We start from the raw sequence: 26029 nt of genomic DNA on the forward strand, positions 1-26029 counted from the left end.
AGCCTGTCGGTAGATTAACCAGACTGGCTGAGAGAGTGGCATACTCAGAGGAAAATTCACTGGAAGATGCTATAGAAATGAGGAGTGGCTCTTGCCGGGCGGGCTAAGTCACTTCAGTCGTGTCTGACTCTTTGTGACCCCGTGGGCTGCAGCCACTAGGCTCCTCTGTCCATGGGATTCTCCAGGCAAGAACACTGGAGTGGGCTGCCCCTTCTCCAGGGGATCTTCCCGATCCAGGGATCGAACCCACATTTCTTACATCTTCTGCACTGGCAAGGGGGTTCCTTACCACCAGTGCCACCTGGGAGTGGCTCCTAGCCAGAGACAATTTTTCATGAGTCTAAGTTTCTGCATATGTTACTGAGCAGAAGCACTGGCGGCCTCTGCTCTCAGCTATCTTTTCTCAGGATATCTATATAGCCTATGGCCTTGGAAGATAGTGTCTGCCCCCAGCACAGGGCTGGTGTGTTTACTCTGCTGATCCAATTCCCCACCTCCCATTCTCTCTTCAATTTATTCTAAAGAAGACTTTAGAACAGAGGTTCCTAACATTGTACAGGAGTTGGTGATCAAAACCATCCTCAGGAAAAAGAAATGCAAAAAGGCAAAATGGTTGTCTGAGGAGACCTTACAAATAGCTTAGAAAAGAAGAGAAGTGAAAGGCAAAGGAGAAAACGAAATTTAAATATTCAATTGAACCCAGAGTTCCAAAGAACTGCAAGGAGAAATAAGAAAGCCTTCCTCAGTGATTAATGCAAATAGAGGAAAACAATAGAATGGGAAAGACTAGAGATCTCTTCAAGCAAATAAGAGCTACCAAGGGAACATTTCATGCAAAGATGGGCACAATAAAGGACAGAAATGGTATGGATCTAACAGAAGCAGAACATATTAAGAAGAGGTAGCAAAAATATACAGAAGAACAACACAAAAAAAGATCTTAATGACCCAGATAACCATGATGGTGTGATCACTCACCTAGAGCCAGATATCCTGCAATGAAAAGTCAAGTGGGCCTTAGAAACATCATTACCAACAAAGTTGGTGGAGGTGATAGAATTCCAGTTGAGCTATTTCAAATCCTAAAAGATGATGCTGTGGAAAGTGCTGCACTCAATATGTCAGAAAATTTAGAAAACTCAGCAGTGGCCACAGGACTGTAAAAGGTCAGTTTTCACTCCAATCCCAAAGAAAGGCAATGCTAAAGAATGTTCAATTCAGTTCAGTTTAGTCACTCAGTCGTGTCTGACTCTTTGCAATCCCATGAACTGCAGCACGCCAGGCCTTCCTGTCCATCACCAACTCCTGGAGTCCACCCAAACCCATGTCCATTGTGTCAGTGATGCCATCCAACCATCTCATCCTCTGTCGTCCCCTTCCCCTCCTGCCCTCAATTTTTCCCAGCATCAGGGTCTTTTCAAATGAGTCAGCTCTTTGTATCAGGTGGCCAAAGTATTGGAGTTTCAGCTTCAGCATCAGTGCTTCCAATGAACACCCAGGACTTATCTCCTTCAGGATGGACTGCTTGGATCTCCTTGCAATCTAAGGGACTCTCAAGAGTCTTCTCCAACACCACAGTTCAAAAGCATCAATTCTTTGGTGCTCAGCTTTCTTCACAGTCCAATTCTCACATCCATACATGACCACTGGAAAAACCATAGCCTTGACTACACGGACCTTTGTTGGCAAAGTAATGTCTCTGCTTTTTAATATGCTGTCTAGGTTGCTCATAACTTTCCTTCCAAGGAGTAAGAGTCTTTTAATTTCATGGCTGCAGTCACCGTCTGCAGTGATTTTGGAGCCAAAAAAATATAAAGTCTGACACTGCTTCCACTGTTTCCCCATCTATTTCCCATGAAATGATGAGACCAGATGCCATGATCTTAGTTTGCTGAATGTTGAGCTTTAAGCCAACTTTTTCACTCTCCTCTTTCACTTTCATCAAGAGGCTTTTTAGTTCCTCTTCACTTTCTGCCATAAGGGTGGTATCATCTGCATATCTGAGGTTATTTATATTTCTCCCAGCAATCTTGATTCCAGCTTGTGCTTCTTCTAGCCCAGCATTTCTCATGATGTACTCTGCATATAAGTTAAATAAGCAGGGTGACAATATACAGCCTTGACATACTCCTTTTCCTATTTGGAACCAGTCTGTTGGTCCATGTCCAGTTCTAACTGTTGCTTCCTGACCTGAATACAGGTTTCTCAAGAGGCAGGTCAGGTGGTCTGGTATTCCCATCTCCTTCAGAATTTTCCACAGTTTATTGTGCTCCACACAGTCGAAGGCTTTCGCGTAGTCAATAAAGCAGAAATATATGTTTTTCTGGAACTCTCTTGCTTTTTCAATGATCCAGCGGATATTGGCAATGTGATCTCTGGTTCCTCTTCCTTTTCTAAAACCAGCTTGAACATCTGGAAGTTCTCGGTTCACATATGCTGAAGCCTGGCAATACCACAGTTCAAAAGCATCAATTCGTCGGTGCTCAGCTTTCTTTATAGTCCAACTCTCACATCCATACATGACTACTGGAAAAACCATAGCCTTGACTACATGGACCTTTGTTGGCAAAGCAATGTCTCTGCTTTTTAATATGCTGTCTAGGTTGGTCATAGCTTTTCTTCCAAGGAGCAAGTGTCTTTTAATTTCATGGTTACAATCACCATCTGCAGTGATTTTGGAGCCCAGAAGAATAAAGTCAGCCACTGTTTCCACTGTTTCCCCATCTATTTGCCATGAAGTGATGGGACCAGATGCCATGATCTTAGTTTTCTGAATGTTGAGCTTCAAGCTAACTTTTTCACTCTCCTCTTTCACTTTCATCAAGAGGCTCTTTAGTTTTTCTTCACTTTCTGCCGTAAGGGTGGTGTCATCTACATATCTGAGGTTATTGATATTTCTCCCAGCAATCTTGATTCCAGCTTCTGCTTCCTCCAACCCAGCGTTTCTCATGATGTACTCTGCATACTAGTCAATCTGATCACATGGACCACAGCCTTGTCTAACTCAATGAAACTAAGCCATGTCGTGTGGGGCCACCCAAGATGGTCGGGTCATGGTGGAGAGGTCTGACAGAATGTGGTCCACTGGAGAAGGGAATGGCAAACCACTTCAGTATTCTTGCCTCGAGAACCCCATCAACAGTACAAAAAGGCAAAAAGACAGGACACTGAAAGATGAACTCCCCAGGTCAGTAGGTGCCCAATATGCTACTGGAGATCAGTGGAGAAATAACTCTAGAAAGAATGAAGGGATGGAGCCGAAGCAAAAACAACACCCAATTGTGGATGGGACTGGTGACAGAAGCAAGATTCGACACTGCAAAGAGCAATATTGCATAGGAACCTGGAATGTTAGGTCCATGACTAAAGGCAAATTGGAAGTGGTCAAACAGGAGATGGCAAGAGTGAACATCGACATTCTAGGAATCAGCGAATTAAGACGGATGGAACGGGTGAATTTAACTCAGATGACCATTATGTCTACTACTGTGGGCAGGAATCCCTTAGAAGAAACGGAGTAGCCATTATAGTTAACAAAAGAGTCCCAAATGCAGTACTTGGATGCAATCTCAGAAATGACAGAATGATCTCTGTTCATTTCCAAGGCAAACCATTCAATATCACAGTATTCCAACTCTATGCCCCGACCAGTAACACTGAAGAAGCTGAAGTTGAATGGTTCTATGAAGACTTACAAGACCTTCTAGAACTAACACCCAAAAAAGATGTCCTTTTCATTATAGGGGACTGGAATACAAAAGTAGGAAGTCAAGAAACACCTGGAGCAACAGGCAAATTTGGCCTTGGAGTACGGAATGAAGCAGGGCAAAGGCTAATAGAGTTCTGCCAGAGAACGCACTGGTCATAGCAAACACTCTATTCCAACAACACAAGAGAAGACTCTACACATGGACATCACCAGATGGCCAACACTGAAATCAGATTGATTATATCCTTTGCAGCCAAAGATGGAGAAGCTCTATATGGTCAGCAAAAACAAGACCGGGAGTTGACTGTGGCTCAGATCACGAACTCCTTATTGCCAAATTCAGACTTAAATTGAAGAAAGTGGGGAAAACCACTAGATCATTCAGGTATGACCTAAATCAAGTCCCTTATGACTATACAGTGGAAGTGAGAAATAGATTTAAGGGACTAGATCTGATAGACAGAGTGCCTGATTAACTATAGATGGAGGTTCATGGCACTGTACAGCAGACAGGGATCAACACCATCCCCAAGAAACAGAAATGCAAAAAAGCAAAATGGCTGTCTGAGGAGGCCTTACAAACAGCTGTAAAAAGAAGAGAAGTGAAAAGCAAAGAAGAAAAGGAAAGATACACCTATTTGAATGTAGAGTTCCAAAGAATAGCAAGGAGAGATAAGAAAGCCTTCCTCAGTGATCAATGCAAAAGAGACAGAATGTTCCAACTATTGCAAAATTGCACTCATCTCATACACTAGCAAAGATGTGCTCAAAATTCTCCAAACTAGGCTTCAACAGTATACAAACTGAGAAATACAGATTTAGAAAAGGCAGAGGAACCAGAGACCAAATTGCCAAAATCCATTCAATCATCAAAAAAACAAGAGAGTTCCAGAAAAACATCTACTTCTGCTTTATTGACTATGCCAAAGCCTTTGATTGTGTGGATCACAATAAACTGTGGAAAATTCTTCAAGAGATGGGAATACCAGATCACCTTACCTCCTCCTGAGAAATCTGTATGCAGGTCAAGAAGCAACAGTTAAAACCAGACATGGAACAATGGGCTGGTTCCAAATGGGAAAGGAGTACGTCAACGCTGTATATTGTCACCTTGCTAATTTAACTTATATGCAGAGTACATCATGAGAAACGCTGGGCTGGATGAAGCACAAGCTGGAGTCAAGATTGCCAGAAGAAATACTAATAACCTCAGATATGCAGATGACACCACCCTTTTGGCAGAAAGCAAAGAGGAACTAAACAGCCTCTTGATGAAAGTGAAAGAGGAGAGTAAAAAATCTGGCTTAAAACTCAACATTCAAAAAACGACAATCATGGCATCAGTTCCATCATTTCATGACAAATAGATGGGGAAACAATGGAAACAGTTTCAGACTTTATTTTCTTGGGCTCCAAAATCACTGCCGATGGTGTCCACAGCCATGAAATTAAAAGACGTTTGCTCCTTGGAAAAAAAGCTATGAGCAACCTACACAGCATATTAAAAAGCAGAGACATTACTTTGCCAACAAAGGTCCATTAGTCAAAGCTATGGTTTCTCCAGTAGTCATGTAGGGATGTGAGAGTTGGACCATAAAGAAGGCTGAGCGCCAAAGAATTGATGCTTTTGAACTGTGGTGTTGGAAAAGACTCGAGAGTCCCTTGGACTGTAAGGAGATCCAACCAGTCAATCCTAAAGGAAATCAGTCCTGAATATTCATTGGAAAGACTGATGCTGAAGCTCCAATACTTTGGCCATCTTATGTGAAGAACTGATTCATTGGAAAAGACCCTGATGCTCGGAAAGACTGAAGGCAGGAAGAGAAGGGGGCAACAGAGGATGAGATGGTTGGATGGCATCGCCGACTCAATAGACATGAGTTTGAGCAAGCTCTGGAAGTTGGTGATGGACAGAGAAGCCTGGCGTGCTGCAGTCCATGGGGTTGCAAAGAGTCAGACATGACTGAGTGACTAAACTGAATAGAACTGAAAGACTTCGCACTCACCCCTCAGTTAAAATGGCAGAGGTCGGATCCACTGAATACATTTCTCTCCTTTTCTTCATATCCCTTTTATCACACTCAACTTCTTAGAAGCACTCAACAAAGCTGAAGAACCTGCTTATCCTTGTCTGCCTCTGGGACACACTCTCTCCAGCTGTCTATTACTGCACTGCTCCTTTCCTAGATCTTCTCCAGGCTCCTCTCCTCTCTGAGACCTTGAAATATTACTGCTCCTCTGGCCATTCTCTCAAATACATTTCAGACCTAAGTTCAAAACTCAGACATCAGTGGGCTACTTAACTTCTCTACTTAGATATCACCCCAGGCATTTAACATACCCCAACCTGAGCCTGGCAGTTAAATCTGACCCCAACCCCTAACCCTCATTTCCCCATCTCAGTCCATTACACTGAGTCACTCAAACCATCAGCAGAGGATTCCTCCTTCCCTCCTCTTTAGCTCACCCAGCAAATCTTCTCAGCTCTTTCCCCAAAACGTATCTTGAATTTCCCCATTCCTCTCCAATTCCGTTACACTAGTCTAAGCCTCCACTCTCACTGTCTCCACTGAAATAATGGAAACTGGTCTTGGTCCCAATACCAGTCCAGTTCTCTCAATCCATGTGACATATAGCAGCAGGAGTGACCTCCTTAATATGTAAATCTGAATATTTCTCCCTTGCTTAAAATTCTTCACAGGCTCCCCAGAGCCCCTAAAGGAAAGAAGTGAACTCATCATTATGGCCAGCTAGTCCCTGCATGGTTTGGCCCTAGACGCCATCTCCCCACTATGCCACTGCTCAACAATTACACTGGTCCTCCTTCAGTTCTTCCAATACATCCAGCTATTTCTGGATTATTCCAGAAACTAGGGAACAGGTTGTTCTCTAGCTTGAAACATTCTTGCTTTTTCTAAAACTGGATCCTGCCTATCAGTGTAATTGGTACCCCATCAGGAGGACCTTTTCTGACTGACTTGGCTCCACTTATTACTCCTTCGCTCTGTTTTCCCCTACTATAAAACAACAATGCATGAGGGAATGCGCTTGTTTTTAATACCGATTCATTTATTTCTGATTTTTAGGTGAATGTTGTTGTGGGTGGTACCGTGTTCTCCCTGAAAAGCTGAGTTGACATCCTAACCCTTACCCAGTATCTCAGAATGTGACCTTATCTGTAAATGCAGCTGCTGAAGATGTAACTCGTTAAGGTGAGGTCGTACTGGGGTAGGCTGGGCCTCATATCCAACACAACTAGTGTCCTTATAAAAGCAGAGGGCCTTGTAAAGACAAGCACACAAGACCACCATGTGAAGATGGGGAACTGAAGCGATGCCTCTACGAGCCAAGGAATGCTTAGGGCTACCAGAAAATAAGAGAGAGACAAGGAACAGGTTCTCTCTCACAATCCTCACAAGGAATCAGGCTTGCTCATTGATTTTGGACTTCTGGCCCCCAGAACTATGGGACAATAAATATCTGTTGCTTCAGGTCTCCCAGTTTATGATACTTTGCTATAGTAACCCTAAGAGACTAACACAAATGCCAAATTGCAAAGACATATATAGAAGTGAAAGGTGTTCTTACAGAGAGAGGCAGTGGATAAAGGGGCATGAATGACAGTTTTAACATTTGTCTGCTTAAACGAAAACTTCCCTTTCTGAAAGTGACCTAACTACTAAAATATGAACAGCAGGTGTTCCCCGGTGGTCCAGGAGTTATGAGTCAGCACTTGCACTGCAGGGGCCCGATTTGGATCCCAGGTCCAGGGAACTAAGATCCTCCATGCTGCAGGGTGCAGTCCAAAATATATATGAACTACAGTTACAGCGAAGCCTCACTACACAGAAATGTCATGATTTATAGGAAAAATATATATATTTGGTCCTCATCCACAGTTCCTGCTCATGGTTTCCAAATCTCTTTGAATTTCCTGAACAATGGAATGGTGTTTGGTCTCTCATCCTCAGTTTCTAAAAATCACTCCAGGGAAGGTGACTTTGGGGAGCCACACAAACTGGGGGCTGGTGGTCAGGAGAACTAACTTTCAGTCCCACCCTGTGCTGGAAGTTGAATCGATCACCACTGGCCAGTGATTTAGTCAATCATAACTATGTAATGAAGCCTCCATAAACAACTCCAAAAGAAGCTTTTTGGACCTTTTTCAGAGATCTTCCACGTTGGGGAACCAGAACACTTCCACATGCCCCCACGCTCAGCTTCATCAGCCCTGACGACAGAAGCCCCTTTGTGGGACCTCAACCCATGTATCTCATCCGGCTGTTGATGTATATCCTTTAATATCCTTTTATAATAAATTGGTAAGCTAGTGAGTAAACAGGTTTTCCTGAGTTCTGTGAGCTCTTCTAACAAGCTGATAGAACCCCAAGAGGGAGTTGTGGCTCTGATTTACAGCCAACTGGTCAGAAGTATGGGCTGCAACCTAGACTTGCAGCTGACATCCTGAACCTCCAGGCTGTAGCTGGCCAAAAGCACAGATAACAGCTTGCGTGACTGGCCTCTGCAGTGGAGGGTGGACTTGTGCAACGGAGCCCTTTATCTACTGTATCTGATTCTATCTGGGCAGAGAGTGTCAGAACGGAATTGAATTTTTGGATACCCTCCTAGCATCAAGAACTGCTTGTTGATGTGGGGAAGCCTCCATATATTTACACTAGAATTGAGTCTAGAAATACGATTCAACCAGGGCCCCCTCCCCCCAAAAAAACAATCTGTAACTGCCTATTTTTATACCAATCCGTATTAAATGGTACTGCAAACGGTTCCTGAAAAATTACAATGGCGTCAAAGAAGAAAAGTCACAGACTCCTCAATCTCAACTCTATGGTCTTCTAAGAAGGACTGGAGCAAGTTATCTCTAATTTTGTTATGAATATGCTTCAAGGTTTTTGCTTTAACAAACTGCAATAAGGATGAGAATAACAGCTACTCTGAATGTGCTAAATGCTTTAGAAATATCATTAATAATCCTCAATTACCTATCAGCAAAGCAGGTGCAGCTGCACCCATTTTGCAGATGAGGAAACAAAGGATATGTGAGTCGAGAATAACACAGCTAATTCAGGAGCAGAGACAAGACCAGAACACGTGCCTTGTGACTTCCATCAAGAGCTTCCATACACAAATAATGTATTTGGCAGACTCTACTAAAGAACTATCAGTGTCACTGCAGCAACATTTCCGGTACTGTTACACATAATCAGAAAATACTGTCATGTGGTAAGTCGTTTTAGTTGTGTCTGACTCTGTGTGACCCTACGGACTCCAGGCTCCTCTAGAGCCTGGGATTCCTCTGGAATCCCTCTCCAGGGATTCTCCAGGCAAGACTACTGGAGTGGGTTGCCGTGCCCTCCTCTAGGGGATCTTCCCGACCCAGGGATCAAACCCACGTCTCTTACTTCTACCTGCATTGACAGGTGGGTTCTTTACCACTAGGGCCATCTGCTGCTGCTGCTAAGTCGCGTCAGTCGTGTACGACTCTGTGCAACCCCACAGACAGCAGCCCACCAGGCTCCCCCGTCCCTGGGATTCTCCAGGCAAGAACACTGGAGTGGGTTGCCATTTCCTTCTCCAACGCATGAAAGTGAAAAGTAGAAGTGAAGTCGCTCAGTCATGTCCGACTCTTAGCGACCCCACGGACTGCAGCCCACCAGGCTTCGATATCCATAGGATTTTCCAGGCAAGAGTACTGGGGTGGGGTGCCACTGCCTCACCTGGAAAGCCCGAAAATACTGTTAAGATAAATTCAAGACTTACTTTTTGTATCACCCATCCCAGGAAGGATGCTTTTTAAAATAAATTGTTTCTAAGTTAATATTTTTAAACATACATTATATTAAGCACTAGCTAAAGTTGGATTTGGCCTTACTGAAACTCACTTTTTGGGCTTCCCAGGTGATGCTAGTGGTAAAGAACCCACCTGCAACATGGGAGACGCAGGTTCGATCCCTGGGTCAGGAAGATCCCATGGAGGAGGAAATGGCAACCCACTCCAATATTCTTGCCTGGAGAATCCCATGGACAGAGGAGCCTGGTGGGCTACAGTCCACAGGGTTGCACAGAGTCGGACATGACTAAAGCCACTTAGTATAGCACAGCACAAACTCACTTTCAATGGCAAACGACTTGGCTTGTGTTTGACCACTTGGCTTCTTTTTTTTTAATTGAAGAAGTTGCTATAGAATACTATATAAGTTACAAGTAAACAACATTTTTTAAAGGTTATACTCCACTTACTACAAAATATTGGCTATATTCCCCTACCACTTGGCTTCTTAAGGAGAAAATAATCCTGCTATTGAATTTGGGAGGTTGTAAGCTTCAACCACATGAAACAACTTTCAAAAGCCAAAACAGAACTTATGCTCTTCTGAAAAGAATGGAGAACACTGAGTTTTTATTCAACTTTAAAAGCCACAACTTAGGTTATGAATTCAGAATCTAGTCTAACTCACGGAGAAAATAATGATGAATTTTAAGTGGTACTATTCTCCATTTCTGTGTCTAGGAAGATGGAGTAGATGTACCTTTCGCTATATGTCCTGATAAAATACAACTAAAAATCCTGGACATTATCTATAAAACAAATGTAAGAGGATCAGAAAGGTGGAGGGAGGGCAGATTAGCTAGGGACCTACAGACCTAAGGAACAACATGGTGGAGAGGTCCCTGGGTTTTCACATATCTTGGACACAGAGCTGAAGTCAGCAACCCAGAATCACGAACAGGTGCAGGGAAAGAGGGGCATGGGGGAAGCTTGAATAAAGTCTTCTCTATCTAGCCAAAGGACCAGGAAAGGGGCAGCCTAGCCAAGAAAGAAAACTTTTAGACAAAGGAGCCCTCTAATTCAGCCAGAAATCACATAAGAAACTGCAGCCCCACCCCCACTAGCAAAGGCAGAGCTGGAGCCTAGACTTCTACCCTTCCCAGGCCTTAAGGAGGGGCCCCAACCCCCCACCAGGGTCACATTAGAGAAGGCTGAGTAAGGAGCTGGACAATCATCAGCTTGATTCCTCTGCATCCTGGAGTCAGTAAAGAGCTCGGACCCCCACCTCCACAGTAATAAAAGGCCGTCCCCTTCCCCACGGGGGCGCTGTGGAGAGTTTAGCTAAGCTACTACGAGGTACTGCTGCCCCAGCAAACATTTTGTTTGGCTGTATAGCCCCACAGGACCTTAAACTGAAACTTGCCCCCTCCTGGAAGTATGTGCCCTAGATAACAGCCCTGAATCACAAGGAAGTACAAGCTCCTGATAAGACTTCCCCAACAGCCCTTGTGATCACCAGTTTCCCCTGTCTCCAGGGCCTGCCCTTTCACACTCCTCAGATAAAACCCCCACAGAGCTTACTAGAACCCTGCACCTTTGGTTTGAACTGATCGATCCAGTGGCAGTCTGGGAAGCCCAGGGATTCCACCCATAGACCACGCGCTCCAGGTCCTACCGCTCACTCTCTCCCTGTGCTCAGACTTCACCTCCTCCCCATGTGGGTCCTCGAGTAGTGCCCTGCACTTCCTCCAGGACGGGTGAATAAACTTCTCTATTTCAATCTCTCTGTGGTCCTCCGTTGACCACAGCTCACCATCCAGCCACCTGTGCTCCACTTCACAAATGTTAATGTAACAAAGCAGCTAGTGTCAGAGGGGGCCTGGTGGCGAGTCAGGAAGCTTTCATCTCAGGAACCTAGAAAAATAAAAGCAAAACAACCCAAAATAGGTAGAAGGAAAGAAATAATAGAGAACAGAAATCAATAAAGTTGAAAACAGAAAGATAATAAAGAGAAAATCAAGGGAAAAGGGCTAGTTCTTCGGAAAGATAAAAAAAATTGATGCATCTTGTGCAAGACTGGCCAAAAAAAAGAGAGAAGATCTAAATGATAAATATCAGAAATGAAACAAGAAATATTCGCTAAGACTCTGTACCTATCACAAGGGAATACTATGAACAAATCTGCATACACACATTTCACAACTTAGATTAAAGGGGCCGGTTTCTTGAAATATACCAACTACCACCATTAATCCAATATGAAATAGATAATCGGAATGGAACTTTTACAGAAACTATTAAGGAAAATCCATAATTTTGACACTCCCAAAAGAGAAATCTCCAGGTCCAGAAGGTTTCACTGAAGAATTCTACACATTCTCTTCTAGAAAACAGAAGAGGAGGGAACATTTCCTAATTCATTTTATGAAGTTAATAGTTACAGGATAACCAACCAAAGACATTATAAGAACAAAAGCCACAGACCAATATTCCCTACAAATCCAAGGCAAGTATGTATCCACTCTCATCACTTATTCAATATAGTTATGGTTCTAGAACATAGTGCTAGAAGTTCTAGACATAGACAAGTTTATTCTAAAATTTATATGGAATGAGAAAAGAACTAAAATAACTAAACAATTCTGAAAAAGGAGAATAAAGTAGAAAGAATTAGTTAAGCCTATTTCAAGATTTATTATACAGCTACAATAATCAGGACTGTGTAGTATTGGTGGAGGAACAGATGCACAGATCAACAGAAGACAGGACCCAGAAAAGACCACATAAATATGCCCAAGAGATTACAGACAAAGGTGCAAAAAGCAATTCATTAAAGGAAATATATCTTTTCAACAAACGGTGCTGGAACAATTAGACATCCAAGGTGAGGGAGGGGAGGAGAACCTCAATCTAAATCTTATACCTTTCTATAAAAATTAACTCAAAATCAATTATGTGAATTTTAAAATGCAAAACTATAAAACTTTTACCAAAAAAACGAGAAAATTATCAGAATCCAGGGCTAGGTCAAGATTTACTAGACATGACACCAAAAGTGTAATCCATAAAAGAAAAAATTGGAAAAACTGGATTTCACCAGGATTAAAATTTTATGCTTTGTGAAAGACTGTTAAGAAGATGAAAAAACAAACTAAAAATTGGAAGAAAATGTTTGTAAACCACATATCCAACAAAGGAATAGTATCTGGAATATACTAAGAACTCCCAAAATTCAACATTTAAAAACATTCAATTTAAACACAAGCAAAAGACACAGAAAATTGAGAGAAGAGATTATACACATGGCACAAATAAAGACATGAAAAGATGCTCAACATCATTGATAATTAGGGAATGCAAACCTAAAACCACAATGAGATACCACTACACACTTATAAGAATGCCTAAAATAAAAAATGCAGATGGTGATTGCAGCCATGAAATTAAAAGATGCTTACCCCTTGGAAGGAAAGTTATGACCAACCTAGCTAGCATATTAAAAAGCAGAGACATTACTTTGCCAACAAAGGTCTGTCTGGTCAAGGCTATGGTTTTTCCAGTGGTCATGTATGAGTCCCTTGGACTGCAAGGAGATCTAACCAGTCCATCCTGAAGGAGATAAGTCCTGGGTGTTCATTGGAAGGACTGATAATGAAGCTGAAACTCCAATACTTCGGCCACCTCATGCGAAGAGTTGACTCACTGGAAAAGACCCTGATGCTGGGAGGGATTGGGGATAGGAGGAGAAGGGGATGACAGAGGATGAGATGGCTAGATGCCATCACTGACTCAATGGACATGAGTTTGAATAAACTCTGGGAGTTGGTGATGGACAGGGAGGCCTGGCATTCTGTGATTCATGGGGTTGCAAGGAGTTGGACATGACTGAGTGACTGAACTGAACTGAAAATAAAAAAGCGATAACACCAAATTCTGGCAAGGATGTGGAGAAACTGGATCTCTCCTTTATTACTGAAAGGAATGTAAAATGGTACAGACACAATGACAAATTCTTACAAAACCAAACATGGAATGGCCATATGGCCCAGAGCTGCACTCCTGGGCTTTCATTCCAGAAAAATGAAAACATTCACAGAAAAGTCTGTACATGAATGACTAGCAGCAGCTTTATTGGTAACAATTAAAAAGTGGAAACAGTACAGATGTTCTTCAACAGGTGAATGGTTAAACAAACTGGTTCATCCATATGATGGAATACACTGAGCAATAAGAATTAATTAATTACTGGTACATACAATGATCTGGATGAATCACTAGAGAATTATGTTGAGTAAAGAAGCCAATCCCAAAAGGTTACAAACTACATGATTTCACTTATATAACATTCTTGAAATGACAAAATTATAGAAACAGAATAAATTCCTGGTTGCCAGGAGCAGAGGAGGAGTAAGGACAGGAGGGAAGTGGTTGTGGCTATCACAGGGCAATAAAAGGACGATGATGAAAATGTTCTGTATCTTCAACCTATTATTGTCAATGTACTATTTGTGGTAGGTACAGTAGCTGTGCAAGCTGTTACCACCAGGACAAAATAGGTAAAGAGTGTCAGGGGTAACAGCACAGAGGGACTCCCCTGACTGCCCAGGGGTTAAGAAACTCCACACTTCCACTGCAGGGGGCACAGGTTTAAACTCTGGTCAAGGAGCTAAGGTTCCACATGCCTGGGGGCCAAAAAAAATGAAAAAATAAAACAGAAGCAATATTGTAACAAAAGCAATACAGATTTTTAAAATGGTCCACATCCAAAAAAAATAAAAATTAAAAATAAGCAAATAAATAAAACTGCATTATCTCCAAAGGAATTATCAGCCAAATCATTTGTCATCAAATTTTAATACTTCTATTTTTTGTCGTTGTTGACAGGCAATAGGAAAGCACACTAGAAAATTCATTTCTAACAACCTAGTTTCAAAGCATTTACCAAGAGCTTGTCACATACAACTCGAAGCTAGGGAAACAGGCAAAGTGAGGAAGACAAAGTAGATTTAGAGGAGAGTTTATATTTCTAGTGAAGTTGAACAGGAACTACTGTACTGAACTTAAGTTATCTTTGTAAAGCACTTCATTATGCCTGCCCACATTTGTAAGTAGTTCTAAATAGAACACAGGCAGCACGTCACCAGCGCATGACCAACTTATAAGTAACTCTCCTTCCTTCTTAACTCCCAGCCAGTGAAGGTCACTTCCTGCCAGGAAAACCCTCCACCTCTACGCAAGCCCTGGTCTTCATGTCTCAACTAAGCCCAAACCACCCCCCAACCCCATATTGGCTGGGCAAAAACAGGACACGGGAAAGGTGAGACTCATACACTCATGGATGTCTTACCCACATGCCCGTTCTCTCACCCAATTTCTCCAAATATAAATACCCAAAGGAAGAAAAGAACGGCAAAGGGGAAGGGCTGGTTAAGATCTCTGGTAACCAGGCCTCCCCTTACCAGTTTTTTCATCAGAAAAGGAAGAGACAAAAGAGGAGAAAAGGCCGGGGGATGAGGGGTGGGCGGGAGAAAAGGTACATTTTCACCTCAGCTGTCAGCTCCCTCCACCTTCACAAAATAAGGCCACAACTCTATCCAGCTCTCCCCACTCCTATCCCAGCAGCAGTTCCCAAGTGCCTCTGAACCCAAGTCCCCCTAAAATCAAGTTCCCTTACCAAGTTTATGGTTAATCTCTCTAACCAAAATTTTATTCCCTTTTTTATCCCTTCCGACCTCAATTGGGTACTGAGCACTAAGCAACCAGAGTCAGATGACTACAATCGCTGTTACTGATAACATCTTTCTAAAATTGCTATTATAGGTATCATCATTAATGAACAAACTCAGGTTGTTTCTCCAGGACAACATGAGCTAATAGACCCCCAAGCCATGTACTACCTGGCCAGAGAATGGTAAACCAGAGCACCCTGACTCCCGAAACTAGAAACTACAATTATAAAATGTCACAAAAATGATTAACCCCAGTCTCTTATGCCAAGAAACCAGAAAATAAATACAAAATGAATATCATTCATCATTTGTGAATACCCTAACCCTTGCCTTCTAGTAAAGCTTTACCATAAAGCTTTTGGTAATGATTTTCATGTTTTAATGACTAGGTTACTTAGAAATTAGAGGTTTAGTTTACACCAAGAAACATAATATTAAACTACTATTCACACCCACTGGGCAAGAACTGCTTTCACCTGTTAATATAACTTGCCTGGCTGGCTTTACACTGACACCCAGCAAGTGAAGCCTGTGAGTAGCCAAAACTGGCAAGACAAGGATGTGGGGGAAAGCTGCAGTAATGATAATGGCCCCTCCACTAACTCGGAGGGTCAATTAGGCTGACAAGTCAGCTCATCAGGTTCTCATCTTCCCTAACATTTCAAGTGTTCTATTTCCAAAATTGAGGGCAGAACAAAGAGATGACACAGCCCTTGCACCAGAGTTCATCTACTTTACTCTAGGTCATAGTTTCACATTTAGTTCTAATAAACTCGGTTGGTTTCTAAGTTCATGGCTAATCAGAAGGAAAATGTTTCATAGAGAGAAAAGCACTCTGCTCATTCACCCACCATTTAAGTGCCAGGTACTTGAAGACGGAGCACCAACTGATACTCAGTGATCCGTATCCTCCCTGACTTCGGTAGGGCAGGGGCTCAGACAGTAGACAGTAAATCAAAATAAAAGCGATTTTAAATAAAATAATTACAAAAAATAATCACCACCTGTGATAGCTGCTAACAAGATGAACAGAGCTAACAACCTTGTCCTTTCTTAGGATATGAAGACCCCTCCAGGAGGGTCAAAACGTAGAATCAAAAAATTCTGGGCCTCCCTGGGGGGGGTCAGTGGTAAAGAATCCAGCTGTCAGTGCTGGAAAATGGTTCCCTGGTGCGGGAAGATGCCGCAGAGCAACTAAGTCTGTGCACCACAACTATTGAGCCCATGCCCTAGAGCTGGGAGCCGAAACTACGGGAGCCTGCGTGTGCCCTGGAGCGCGTGCTCCACGAGGGAAGCCACTGCAACGAGAAGCTCTCACAGCACAACTAGAGAGCAGCACCTGCTAGCCTCCACTGGAGAAAAGCCTGCCTGACAACAGACTCAGCACAGCCAAAAACAAATAAAATTGTTTTTTAAAATTCATATAATCTATTGACCCCAAATATACTCTAAAATTACTTTTAAAAAGTAAATACCGGCTGCTGACGTGTTACCCTCTCTTTACGTTGAAAGCTGAGTGACATTCCCATTCCCTAGAGCAGAGATGGTGACAGGCCATAAAGCAGCATTTCCATAGGTGGAGGCCACTGAAGAGTGAGGGAAGGAAGCACAAGGCAAGCACGGCTTCAGCTATTTCAAAACTTGGCCTAGGCTGGATCCCCGACAAGGAAAAACATTCTTCCTTCTCCTCAAGATCACACAGCACCCGGTTCCCTAGGATCTGCAATCACTACTAGTTCTGAGGCAGGAGGCAGATGCCACGGCTCCCCTCCCACCCACCCGCCCAGGGTAAAGCAATTGAAGATTTTCTGTGGGCCAAAACTCCACTAGGAGAATAGCAGGAAAATTGAGAAAGGAGGCTGTTCCCTGCCCAGACCACATATTTCCCATTCTTGAAGTCAGGCGACTCCCCAGCTACATATGTGCAAAAGGGTTCAGTGCAGGTCAAAAGGGAAGTGATGATAAGAGATGTTCTACCCTTAGGCCTTTTAGGTAGAATCTATCTTGGCTAAGAGATACATGCACACACGTGGGAGGATCCTGAGATGTATCAAACATGGACTCTGAACCAGGCAATTCAAAATGACTGGCCAACAGAGAAATACCCCATAAAAGTAATTCAAATTACCACGAAGGTAAAACTCAGGGACTCTGTCTCAGTCCCCCTGTGTCCCTATCCACATACAATGTACTCTTTTTCCTCTTAATAAATATTCCACTTGCTTCACTACTTTCTGACTTTGTGGAAATTCTCTTCTGCAAAGCTGAAGGGCCAGGGCCCTTGTCACTGACCACTGGTCTAGTGGCTGGGATTTGGGGCTCTCACCACAGTGACCCGGCCTCAATCTCTGGTTAAGGAACTGAAGCCCCACTTGAAGCCGCTGCAAACTCAGGCTCCCTGAGATCAGTTCCATACTTCAGTCACTTTAAGCAACCTGGGCACAAAACCACCATGTGGAAGGTCGTTTTTTTTTTTTTTTAAAGTGGCATATATTCCAAAGAAGCAACCAAAAAATCAACCCCACTTAAGCTGGAGATTACCAAGTTAATTCAAAACACTAGCTTTGCTTTCTGCAATGTTTAACTTCAGTCAAAATTCAATCACACTAGCCAACCTTGGAGGAATAAAAAGAAAATTCCATTTTCAGAGGTACCTAATCTTTTCAAATGTGCCAAACACAACACAAACACAACAACTTTGTGTTAACCCGCGTCTCCTGGGGCTCCTGCACTGCAGGCAGAATCACGACCACTGGGCCACCAGGGAAGCGCAAAACCTGCCTACTAGAAAATAAATCTGACTGCAAATACAATCCACACAGGGGATAACCTGAATTTCATCAAGGAAGCTGTGAGCACCAAGGGATGGAGGCAAAAGTGAATCCAAGTTTCATATGGGACTATGGGCAAAAAGACAGTTCTGAATTGTCATTTTGGAAGAAATTCACATCTCTTACAATTCAAATGTAATTTCCCCAAAGTTAGCTCCAAAATTTGTTAATTTGTTTGGCCTTGCTTTCTCAAACAAAATTATACATAGGCTGAAGACTCGAGATGTGCTCCCTGCTATTACATCTCCACTTTTCCCCTTTTCATTAAGCCTGACCTCCATTAAGTTAGTAAGTTATATCTGAAAGCGTCTACCTGGCCTTTCTTTAAACAGCTACAGCTATAAACTAATGTGGGAAGAAGCTGGAGGTTGATCTGCAGTCCACTCCTCTTTACAAATTAGGAACTGGAGAGGAACCGTCTCTATCAAAAGACCTCTGGAGACTTATTTTCCATCAATTCCCTCCTTTCACCTAAGCTCCTTTGTAACCGCAGCCAGAAAATTCTCCCTTTGGTCTTTAGGTATCACCTCCAAACTTCCCCACCCACCTTACCCCCCCCCCCCCCCGGAGAATATTAGCCTCTGCAACAACTTTGCAAAACTGCCCTAGTCTCCTTATCCTCTGCTCAAAAGCCTCTAACTTTCCATTTCACTCAGAATAAAACTCAAAGTTCTGCATCATCCAGCCAGCCTGCCCCCTCCTTAACCTTCCAGCCTCATCTCCAATCCCCCTCACTCCGTGCTCATACATTTACACTCATTTTCTGCCTGGAATGCTTCCTCTTGAGGGGCCTTCTCAAAAGTTACCTTCCCTTAATCCTTCACCTTACGGTCTGGAGCAATGCAAGTAACCTAACAAGATTTCAGTACACACTCATGAACGAAGGAAAGTCATAACAGCTGTCTGCTGAGCACCTAGTCCGGGCCGAGTCTGTTAACGTGAAAGTGTTACTCGCTCAGTAGAGTCCTGCTTTTTGCGACCCCATGGTCTGTAGCCCCTCCAGGCTCCTCTGTGCATGGGATTCTCCAGACAAGAATACTGGAAGGTGTTGCCGTGCCCTCCTCCAGGGGATCTCCCCGACCCCAGGGATCCAAACTGGGTCTCCCACACTGCTGGGCAGATTCTTTACCGTCTGAGACACCAGGGAGGTCAAGACAAACAAGACACTGTCCCTGACTTGAGGGCACCAGATGGATTACCGCACCCAAACAAAACAGGACTGCACACCACGGCCAATGGCAAGTCACAGAACGTGTCAAACACTCAGAAGGAGAGGCCTTGGCTTCAACCCTCTGGGAACCATTCCAGCTTCCCACCCTCGCGCAGTTCTCCAGGGACCACCCCCAGAAAGTGTCTAGTCCCCATAGAAGGACCGGGCCCCTCACCCTCCCCAAGGGTGAGCCTTTACTCGTCCAGCGGTGCGACTTCCGGCATCTCACGCAGGACACAAGATTTAATGAAACAAATTTTAAAACCTCCGCTCTTCAACTTCCACCCCCTCTCTGCCTCGCGGGTCACTCCCCACGGTGACCCGGGAACCCAATTCCAACTCTGACCACCTGGCAGTCACTACCGAGAGCGCCCTACTTCCGCGATCCTCACCTGCTCCCGGCGTCCCCTTCGGCTCCTCCCCGCTGCGCTTGCGCAAGCAAACCCCGCGGGTTCAAGCGGGGTTGGCAGAGTGTTGGGCACGCCCCCAGCGTACATCTGGCTTCTGATTGGCTGTCTCTCGCTGGTCCGAGCACAGCTGGAGAGGCCTAAGGCTGCGCTTCTAAAGACGCAGGCAGTTGAGTATCTTGTGCTACTGCTTGCTGCTCTTCGCCGCCTCCGCAGACTTCCTGTAATCTTTGCAACACCGCCGGCATGTCTCAGGTAATACGCGTGCCCAGCCTTGCCTACGAAGGTGCCACGAGGCGGGAAGCTGGTGCGGGGATTATCCCGCAGACACAAGCACGCGGGGTCTTTCCCTTCCGTGCTCTGCTGTTATTTCTGGAACCTTGCCCAGCCCAGACTCTGAACAGACTCTGTAAGCGGAACTTTCCGGTTACTGAGCCCGCAACTGCTGGCAAGTTGCCATAGGGCAGACTTCGTTCGCAGTGAAGCAGGAATTGAGGTCGGAAGCTAGCGTCCAACATGGACAGATGGGATGTAATGGTTTTCATAGACTGAAAGACTAAGGGGACAGAGTGCCCTATCCGGAAGGACAAGGCAGGAGTAGGGGTGCCAGATAGAGTGGAGAAGCCAGGAGGCCGTGGTTGAGAGCTTGGAGATCAGGGGAAGTAGGGGCCAAGTGTCCAGCGCGAGGCCAGGGGAGGGTCGCAGCCTGAGGAGAGGTGACCTAGACGCTTTCCCGGGACCGGGCGATCTTTGGCTCCTCCCCCGTCTCCAGTCCGGACAGTGGGACAGGGATTGGCACCGGATCCCCTGGCCTCAGAGGGAGGGGCCAGCGGGCTCTGGCCGCTGAAGCGCTGCGTTCACGCAGTTTTCTCCACTGTTTCAGTCACCCAGTGCCAGCCCTATCGCAAGTCAGGGCTGTCCTGAGACCTCTGTCTGGTCAGCCAGCTGGCCGTGCTGCTTTTTCTGTGAAGTGTGTGTTCACTGCAGCCAGTGTCAGCCTGCCTCCGTCACCTCTGTTTCCAGCACGTGGTATCTGGTTTAGTGAGAGAGCCCCATACATAGTTGTCCAAGTGAGTGAAGGGATGTGCTTACCCTCCTGGTTTTGCTGAATCTCTCTAGCTGCCCTGTTGAGATGAGGAAGACTGCTGTTCCTCACCAGCAGGGCAAGAGAGTGCTTCCTTTCCAACCCCTCCATCCTCCTTCCCGAGTCAGGCCTCTTCTCTCCCTCATATTTAGGCTGAGTTTGACAAAGCTGCTGAGGAGGTTAAGCAGCTTAAGACCAAGCCGGCAGATGAGGAGATGCTGTTCATCTACAGCCACTACAAACAGGCAACTGTGGGTGATGTAAACACAGGTATGTTGAGGTGGAGTTGGGAGGGCCCGGATTCATCAACTAGGCCTGGCAGCCTTGGTTGGTGCTGAAACTGTTATCTCTGGCAACCTCATTCTCAAAACCACCCACAGCCCTACACTTAAGGTGGTTCCTGGGGTTTAAGCTGGGAGAGGTTGCCCAAAGATCATGTTCCTGAGTGGGGTTTGGTGGCTCAGATAGCAGAATTCAAATCCCAGTTTGAGGACTTGTCTCGTTATCACCAGCATTTTCTATCTATTTGGGAGGAACAGAGATCCCAGCTTTGAAGAGACTGGCTCCAAGCTCTCAGCTCAGTAGTAGTTTTGTTGAACCACACTATTTCCACCCCAGTCAGACAGGATCAAAGTCGGGGCGCTTGGCAGCTGGGCCAAGCCTGATGTCAGCTGCTACAGCCAGAGTAGGCTGGCTTTCTGCATCAGGTCAGAAGCATTTTTCCTGACAGCAATTCCACCATTTGTTCCCTGTCAAAAAATCTAGGTACAGATTTGAGACCTTGGTTTGGACCACCATATTCTATAATGTCTTTTCTCTCTTGGACAGTTTTCATTCTGCCCCTAAGTTCTTCAGGTTCAGGAGTATATGGCAATAGCATTATGCATTGTACACAGGCACTCAGAGACGGTGGCCACAGTAGCATAGAGGAGGTCACCCCTCGCTCCTGTTTAGGAGGGTGAGTATAGCCCCTAATTCCATTGCAGTTAGGGTAGAGGGGAGAGCAGGTGGGCTGGCAACTAAGGATCCTGGGCAGTGCCAAATCAAACATCACAGGGAGTGGGACTTCCCTGATGGTCCAGTGGCTAAGATTCCATACTCCCACTGCAGGGGGCAAGGTTTGATCCCTGGTCAGGGAACTAGATCCCACAGTTAAAGATCCTAGATGCAGCAACTAAGACGCAGCACAGCCAAATAAATAAAATATTTTAAAATAAAAATCACAGGGAGGGCTTAGTTAAGAAAGGTCTTGTGGTGAAGGTGAGTTTTACCCTGGGTTTATAAACTCTGCGCCTTCCCAGGGAGGCAGGGGAAATGAAGTGGGGGTGGCCAGAGTGACTGAGACACTTTTCTGACAAACATGATTGTCACAGAGACTGTCCTCTGCCCTGCTTTCGCATTAGTGTAGGTAGACTGGCTTGGGATTCTCATCACTTCCTGATCAGCTCACTCTAGACCTCTTCGGTCCACACGCAGCTACCTAATTTTAAACTGAGAATAGTTAAAATAAAATAAAGTCGACAGTTCACTCCCCAGTCACACTTGAGGTGCTCAGCTGCCACCAGTGGCAGGTGGCCCCTGTGACAGTGCAAATGTACCACCTTTCCATCATCATGAGAGAGCTACTGGGATGTGCTAATCCCAGATTCTGATGATGAGTCTGGGGCGCAGTTTCCCTCCGGTGTCCCCGGGAATGCTTCCCGGCAAGCACTTCGGGGGAGAGTGTCTGTTTCTCAGACACTGTGGTCCTGGCTATGGACACTGCGATCGCTCCCCTGGGCTTTCTTCTTAGCATGGCAGTGAACTAGGTCAGCGGGGAGGTGGTAAGTGTGTTCCCCAGGTGAACAGGTTCCCCAGACCTGGTAACAGGTCTGCAGGTATAAAACCATGGCATATCTTAAAGGAAGCTTGCCCTCGCTGTGGGGTGGGGGGAATAAAATTCCCATAAAACAATAAGAAATAGACTAACAATTTGGTAGCAAAATGGGGCAAGAATATGAACAGACAGTTCACAGAAAAGGACACCTACAAAACTGATAACAATATGGGAGAGAGACCTTGGGTGGGAAGAGTGGAAGGAAACTTTATAGTAATCCCTTTGTAGTGTTTGAATTTTAAGCCAGGTGAATGGATTGTGGTACTTGTTTTAAAAAAATAAAGTATGGTTTTTAAAAGAAATTTTGGAGTTAATTTATAAGAAAGGGTCTCTCCAGTAATGAGAACAGTTTTCCTCCTATTTTCTCTAGATTAGTTTGAATTTCTGTACATGTGAGTTTCTGAAGGCAGAACCCACCATACTAGACCCATTTAACTCCATAGCAGAGCCTGGAAAAAGAAGATAAAATATGGCTATCATGGCAAGAAAATGGATAAAGTTCCCCATCAGAACTTGCAGCAGGTCTAATGTCTTTCCTTCCCTTGTTTAAGAACGTCCTGGAATGTTGGACTTCAAAGGCAAGGCCAAGTGGGATGCCTGGAATGAGCTGAAAGGTAATTGTTCTAATACACTTCCCTCATTTGGGAACCCAGTAATGAAATACTCTTCATTAAGGAGTCTAAGGGGTGAGGAGAGAGAACAGAATGAATGAAGCACATGCTGGGAACCAGTTTGACCTAGACCAGAATGGAAAAAAAAAAACAAAACTAGACCACTTATGATACCATTTGTGCCATTTCCAAAAACACCATCTCTGAGTCATAATATCATCTGGAGAGTGGAGGAGCAGGGGACCAGGCTACTGACAAACAGACTGGGAGGTGATAAGTTGCCTTGGGCTTTACAATATTCAGAATAGGGATGGTTTCCTGTCCACACCTTCCTTTCCCTCACAAGGCCAGGCAGTGACCCCCTGGCCCAAGTAGCCCTCCCTATTTCCCTTCCAGCCAGAAAGGCACCTAAAAAAAGAAATGAATTAATGCATGGTAGGCTGCTGGCACATCGTAGCCTCGGTGAATGGAGCTATTAAATGCTAAGAACAGAGGCCAAGAAGTATCCCGGCTGTGACTTAATCACATGCCACCTGCGGCAGCAAGACCCAGAAGTTGGCACTGAAGTGCCTGCCAGCTTTTGTGTCCTAGCTTGCTCGTTTCTGAATAAGCCCTCTGTCTTCCTGCAAATGAGAAACCCTTGAATTCAAAAGGGGCCAGAATACAATAAATACACTCCTAGGATCTGCAAGTAAGTGAAACAGGAATGCCCCTCTGACTCTCCATTCCCATTGGGCATTTCCATACCATTCTGAGGCCCCATGTACTTGCCCTTACTCCAGAACACACACTGATCCCCACTGAGTCTCTCCTTCAGCGTAGAATCCAGGACACCAGGCATCACTATCTCTGAGCGATATCTCCAGTATCCTCTGTCTTCCCCTCCAAGGGCCAGCTGCTTGTCTTCAGAGCTCCCAAAGCTGCTCTCTGGGGAGAAGAGGGTATCTGGCTTTGTTTCTTCCCTGGCAGCTTAACAGCTCTGAGATAAGAGCCCAACAGAGAAACACTTGATAGATCAAAGCCGATCGTGAAAGTCAGTGGGACACAGCCGTGGGATACTCACCTGGCCAGCAAGCCAGTGAGGGCCTCAGGCAGCCGCACACACAGCATGAGATCGGCGCTTTATGGGCCCTCCCTGCGGGCCAGGCTCCCTTAAGGACTTGGAAAGGCACGTCCTGGCCAGGCCTGTGAGGCGTAGGTAGTGGAGCCCCCAGCCCTGTCACAGGTGAGAAGCTGAGGCTCGCAGCGCTAACCTGGGCTCTAAAGCCTGCTGTCTTTCTGCAGCACTGCCTCTCTGACAAATAATCTTGTTGATGCCTTGCAGGGACTTCTAAAGAAGATGCCATGAAAGCTTACATTGACAAAGTAGAAGAACTAAAGAAAAAATACGGAATATAAGAGACTGGGTTTGGCTGCCAGCCATTCATTTCACCTAAACTGATTTAATGCCTTGTTTTTCTAATACTGTGGATGAAGTTAATAGATAACTAGCTAAACCAGGAGCTCAAGACAGTCCAGGATATGACACAGATTAGGAGCTGAAACAGTTATTAATCCTCGCTGAGTAATTTTTATCAGTAGATGAATTAAAAGTATCTTTGTTACTTTACGTCTTTGATAACTTGGGCTCTTGATATAATGTCCTCTGTTCCAATCTCTCTTCCTCACTTTTTCTAAAGATTTCATCTAGAAGTGTTTGAACTTCTCTATCCCCCTGTACACTTTGCTGGAGGGTGGGCAGGCACACCCACCTGTTCAGACCTGGCACGTGTTCACCTCGGTGCAGAGGAGTTATCACAGAAGTGGCCTTCGCTGTCTCCATCTTCCCCAACTTCAACTACACCAGTCAGGTGGGCTGAGACGTCAATCTGCAGGTACTGCCAGCCCTCTGTCAAGAACACTGCTGGCCTCATACTCTGAGGAAGGCAGGGTTGATGAGCATTTGAGGCCTGGCTGAGGTCCAACCAGTCCATGGTTGCAGGGTAAGCAGGCAAGGAGGGAAGCCCCAGTCAGGGTGAAACATGCATTTTCAGGGAGCATCCCCAGTGTCCATTGGGGAAGCTTGGTGACATGCAGCTGGGCAGGCAAAAAGTAAGTAGGGGGAGAAGGGCAGTCAGGACCTCGGAAGGGCAAGGGGTTAAGGCTGCAAAGAAGACAGGCTGAAGCCTGACTTTGCAGGTGGTTGAATAGTAAAAATAAAAGGAGACAGCAGTCAGACCCTCTGTGCCTCATGTTCCCCTTCAGTCACTTCCACAGTCCTGCCAGGGAGGCAGTCATATTTCCATTTTGCAGGTGAGGATGCTGAGGCAAAAAGCTCTTAGATCTCCCCTCCAGAGCCAGTGCCCTGCTCCTAGACATAGTTCAGCCTTGCTCCAGAACAGTGAGACCTGAGCACTACAGTAACTTGCCTAAGGTCACTCAGCTGGTAAAGAAAGCCAGGACCAGCATTCAGGTGCAGGTCTTCTTGGTTCAGATACCTGCACCAGCCAAGGTGGCCTCCAAGGAGTGAGTAGCACTGGTGCGAAAAACAGGAGCGAGCAGGGAGGGCAGCTGGTATGGCTGGAGTACAGTGCGCCTTCAGTGTGGAAGGAGACTAGGTAGTGGGAAGTTGGCAGCCAGGTTTAAAAGTACAGAATTTGACCACAGGTGATGGGGAGCTGCAGGGGTCAAGGCGTTCAGACGGTCAGTCTGACTGTCGGTGATGATTGAGAATACTGAGTCATCCAGTTCCAGCCCAGGCTGTCCATGGAAAACGAAGCCCCACAGTTCAGATGTGCAGTGTAG

General features: G+C 45.1%; 2 protein-coding genes across 3 annotated transcripts in view; one reads left to right on the top strand and one right to left on the bottom strand.

The window, feature by feature from the left end:
• C13H2orf76 (chromosome 13 C2orf76 homolog) overlaps window positions 1-19779 on the bottom strand; it is a 135531-nt gene extending 115752 nt beyond the window's left edge. The window contains exon 1 of one of the 2 annotated variants that reach the window (XM_070476314.1): window positions 19466-19653. Coding sequence is in view for 1 of the 2 variants with exons in the window: in XM_070476312.1 (XP_070332413.1) it covers window positions 19660-19764 (105 nt within the window). In the remaining variant the exon portion in view is untranslated. The other variant, XM_070476312.1, reaches the window with a different exon arrangement.
• Window positions 19780-19838: 59 nt separating this feature from the next.
• On the top strand, window positions 19839-24854 carry DBI (diazepam binding inhibitor, acyl-CoA binding protein). Its single transcript, XM_020914543.2, has 4 exons — window positions 19839-19929; window positions 20911-21028; window positions 23186-23248; window positions 24570-24854. The coding sequence occupies exons 1-4, from the start codon at window positions 19921-19923 to the stop codon at window positions 24641-24643; spliced, it is 264 nt and encodes an 87-aa protein (XP_020770202.1). The 5' UTR covers window positions 19839-19920; the 3' UTR covers window positions 24644-24854.
• The last annotated feature ends 1175 nt before the right edge of the window (window positions 24855-26029 follow it).

The sequence above is a fragment of the Odocoileus virginianus genome, chromosome 13, assembly GCF_023699985.2.
Source record: "Odocoileus virginianus isolate 20LAN1187 ecotype Illinois chromosome 13, Ovbor_1.2, whole genome shotgun sequence".
Classification (NCBI taxonomy): Eukaryota; Metazoa; Chordata; class Mammalia; order Artiodactyla; family Cervidae; genus Odocoileus; species Odocoileus virginianus.

Excerpts from the sequence above, each read along its gene's own strand:
- DBI (XM_020914543.2), top strand. Across the intron at positions 21,029-23,185 it reads TGTGGGTGATGTAAACACAG|AACGTCCTGGAATGTTGGAC; the intron begins GTATGTTGAGGT and ends CCCTTGTTTAAG. Across the intron at positions 23,249-24,569 it reads TGCCTGGAATGAGCTGAAAG|GGACTTCTAAAGAAGATGCC; the intron begins GTAATTGTTCTA and ends GATGCCTTGCAG.